At 37.8% G+C, this 3,503-nt stretch overlaps 1 protein-coding gene across 1 annotated transcript; it reads left to right on the top strand.

The window, feature by feature from the left end:
- Positions 1–1,260: 1,260 nt before the first annotated feature.
- LOC143019418 (uncharacterized) lies at positions 1,261–2,961 on the top strand. The gene has a single exon (XM_076175057.1). It carries the CDS (start codon positions 1,261–1,263, stop codon positions 2,959–2,961), a length of 1,701 nt encoding a protein of 566 aa, XP_076031172.1.
- The last annotated feature ends 542 nt before the right edge of the window (positions 2,962–3,503 follow it).

Genomic DNA, 3,503 nt, shown 5'->3' with positions numbered 1-3,503 from the left:
GCAGACTGGAATAAGTATAGGCAGGTTTTACAAATAGATAGGGAATTTGATTCTTTTGACTCTCATTTGGAGGCTTATTCATACCTATCAGAGAAAATCATAAATAGTGCTGAAGAATCAATACCTCAAACAGGAAACCAACCCCGAAGGCCTGCAGTTCCTTGGTGGGACAAGAAATGTAATGTTTTTCGTAAGATAACAAGAAAATGTTATAGGAGGTATAAAACCACTGGATCTCAAACATCCAAGATAATTTATCAGTGTGCATTGGCTAAGAAACGCCGATATTATAGAAAAGCTAAAAGAGAATCCTGGTTGTATTATATCAATGGAATATCTTCAAAAACACCATCTCGATTTGTTTGGAGGAAGATTCGCAAACTTAATGGAAAATTTATACCTTCACCTCTTCCAACTTTGAAAATAAACAACAATCTAATCACTGACCCTGGTGAGGTAGCGAACACACTAGGGAAACATTTCTCAGATGTCTCGAGTCCAAACAATTATTCAGAAGAATTCCAACAAATAAGAAATTCTCAAGTTACCATAAATTTCGCATCCAACTCTTCTGAAGAGTATAATACAGAGTTCTCTCTAGAAGAACTGCATAGTGCGTTGTCTTCAACTGAAGACACGTCTCCTGGAGAGGATAGAATTTTGTACTCGATGATACGCCAACTCCCTGCTGAAGCTAAGCTCTTTCTCTTGAAAATCATCAATAAAATATGGAAAACGGGGGCTTTACCTAGGAGCTGGAAAATTTCCATTGTCATTCCAGTTCAGAAACCTTTCGAAGACCCCTTTCAACCAACCAGCTATCGACCTATAGCACTGACTAGCTGTGTATGTAAATCAATGGAAAAAATGATAAACACTCGTCTGGTATGGTACTTGGAATCTAAGAATTTACTTTCTCCCCATCAATACGGATTCTGAAAAAACCGAAGTACCCTGGATCCTCTTTTAAAACTCTCTAATGAGATCCAACAAGGTTTCGCTACAAGCAAACAAACTATTGGAGTGTTTTTTGATATGGAGAAGGCTTATGACACCACTTGGCGACATGGTATACTTAAAAAGTTTTATAAAATGGGTGTAAGGGGAAATATGTTGAGATTTTTAAGTTCCTTTTTATCTAATCGGTATCTCAAAGTACGGGTGGGAAACACTTTATCATCTTCCTTTTGTCAAGAGGAAGGGGTCCCACAAGGTAGCATTTTAAGCATTACTTGTTTTGCTGTTGCTATAAATGGGATAATGAACGCACTTGGCCCCCGAGTTAAAGGGTCATTATTTGTTGATGACTTTGTCATATATGTTTCATCATATGATGCCCTTTCTGCATATCATGACCTACAAAGATCTATAAATAATACATCAAAATGGGCTCTGAATAATGGTCTTAAATTTTCTACCACCAAGACTGGCAGTACGTTTCAGGAGGAAGTTCCAAATCTGATTTTAAATGGGGAAATTTTACCTTATGAGGATGAAGTTAAATTTTTAGGGTTAACATTTGATAAAAAACTAACTTGGGAAAGTCACATAGATAACTTGAAGCGAAAAGTAAGAAAATCTTTGGATATTTTGAAAGTCGTGTCCAGTTTTGATTGGGGGGCAGATAAAAAATCATTACTGCGTCTTTATGATGCTTTATGTCGCTCTAAGTTGGATTATGGTTGCCAAATATATTCTTCAGCATGTAAAACAAGACTGAAGGAACTGGATGTTATTCACAATATGGGTTTAAGGATCTGCTCTGGAGCATTCAGAACATCTCCTGTGGAGAGTATTTATGTAGACTGTCATCAGCTTCCTTTAGACCTTCGTCGGGAGGAGCTAGGTCTACGATATCTAGCAAGAATTAAAAGTACTCCAGAGAATCCAACCTTTAATCTGATAAATCAGAACCTATCGGTAAACTATAGAGCTAATACAAAGCCTCTCCATGTTCGTTCTAAAGATCAAATGGGAAATGGCAGTTTGCTTGATGAACATATTTTACCTGTTAAATATCCAGACAACCCTCCATGGCTGGTACCACAAGTTGAGCGTTGCTCAGTTAATATTGTCAAAAAGAATTCTCCTCCAGAAGTGGTTCGAGCAAAGTTCTTAGAACATGACCGACAGCATGTCAAAGATTTTAAAAATTTTACCGATGGCTCTAAATCGAATGAAGGTGTTGGTTGTGCAGTTGTCACCAGAGACCACTCGAGATTGGGACGGCTGTCCAATGCAGCGTCGTCATTCACAGCTGAACTAACAGGAATTGTCCATGCCTTAAAAGAAGCTTCATTAACTAAAGCTAAGAAATTTGTTATATATACAGATTCAAAAAGTGCCATAGATGTTGTATACCAGTTCAATACTTCCCACCCGCTAGGACAAAAAGCACAAGAGTGGCTACAATTCATTCACTCCCGTCATAAATCTGTGTGTTTTTGCTGGATCCCTTCCCATGTGGGAATAAGAGGGAATGAAGTGGCTGATGAAGAAGCTAAGGAAGCTAGTAAGAAAAGCAGAATTGATGTGCGAAAATTGCCCCATTCTGATCTGTATAAACCTATCAAGTCTTACATCAGACAGAAGTGGCAGGACCGTTGGTCTGATCCTCTTCCTGCCACTAACAGGAAATATAAAAGCATTAGGCCTAACACGTCATACTGGCCTTCTGTGTTCCATGCTGATAGGAGAACTGAAATAGTCCTAAGTAGGTTGAGAATGGGTCATACCCATCTGACACATAAGTTTCTATTAGAAAGATCAGATGCACCCGAGTGTGATTGTGGCAGTCCTCTGACAATTGGTCACATTCTGATGCACTGTCAGCTGTATGCTAGAGCTCGACGTAAATATGGGCTTGCTGGCAAGCCCATGCCAAATCTTTTAGGGGATGACGCAGATGTAGCTGGACTAGTTAAATTTTTAAAAGAAATTAAATTGTTTTATAAGATCTAACTTTTATGTAAATATTATCTAGATCTTACTTTATTTTATGTATTCGTTAATTCATTATCATATATATGAATTTAATTTTTTCAAATTTGTAAATTCATTTTGGTTTTTATCCATTCAAATTTTTAAATTCACTTTGGTTTTTATTCATTCAAATTTTTAAATTCATTTTGATTTTATTCATTCAAATTTTTAAATTCATTTTGATTTTTATTCATATGCATAGTCTTACTATGCAACTTATCTTTATTTTAAATTCATTCCATTAACAATCTCATTAATTTCAATTTTCATAAATTCATTGTGGCGCTGAATGATCATTTTGGTCCCAGTGCCTGGCCGTCGGCCAAAAACTCAAAAATCAATCTCCGGCCCCAGACGGCGACGTGCAGCAGCAGCAGCCATCCAAGAAGGACACGGAACGGATGAGCTTTTTACGCTTTAAGAGTTTGACCGGGCAGCCAGCCACAAACAGGATACCACCCCAGGCGATGATGAAATCTCCTTCTCCATGGTAGCCAGAGTTCCAGAGGTCCTCAGGTCCT

This window comes from Oratosquilla oratoria, chromosome 3, assembly GCF_046742065.1.
Source record: "Oratosquilla oratoria isolate Oo_2021 chromosome 3, ASM4674206v1, whole genome shotgun sequence".
Lineage (NCBI taxonomy): Eukaryota > Metazoa > Arthropoda > Malacostraca > Stomatopoda > Squillidae > Oratosquilla > Oratosquilla oratoria.
The sequence above is the reverse complement of the archived record's forward strand: the minus strand, read 5'-3'. Positions and strand labels throughout refer to the sequence as shown.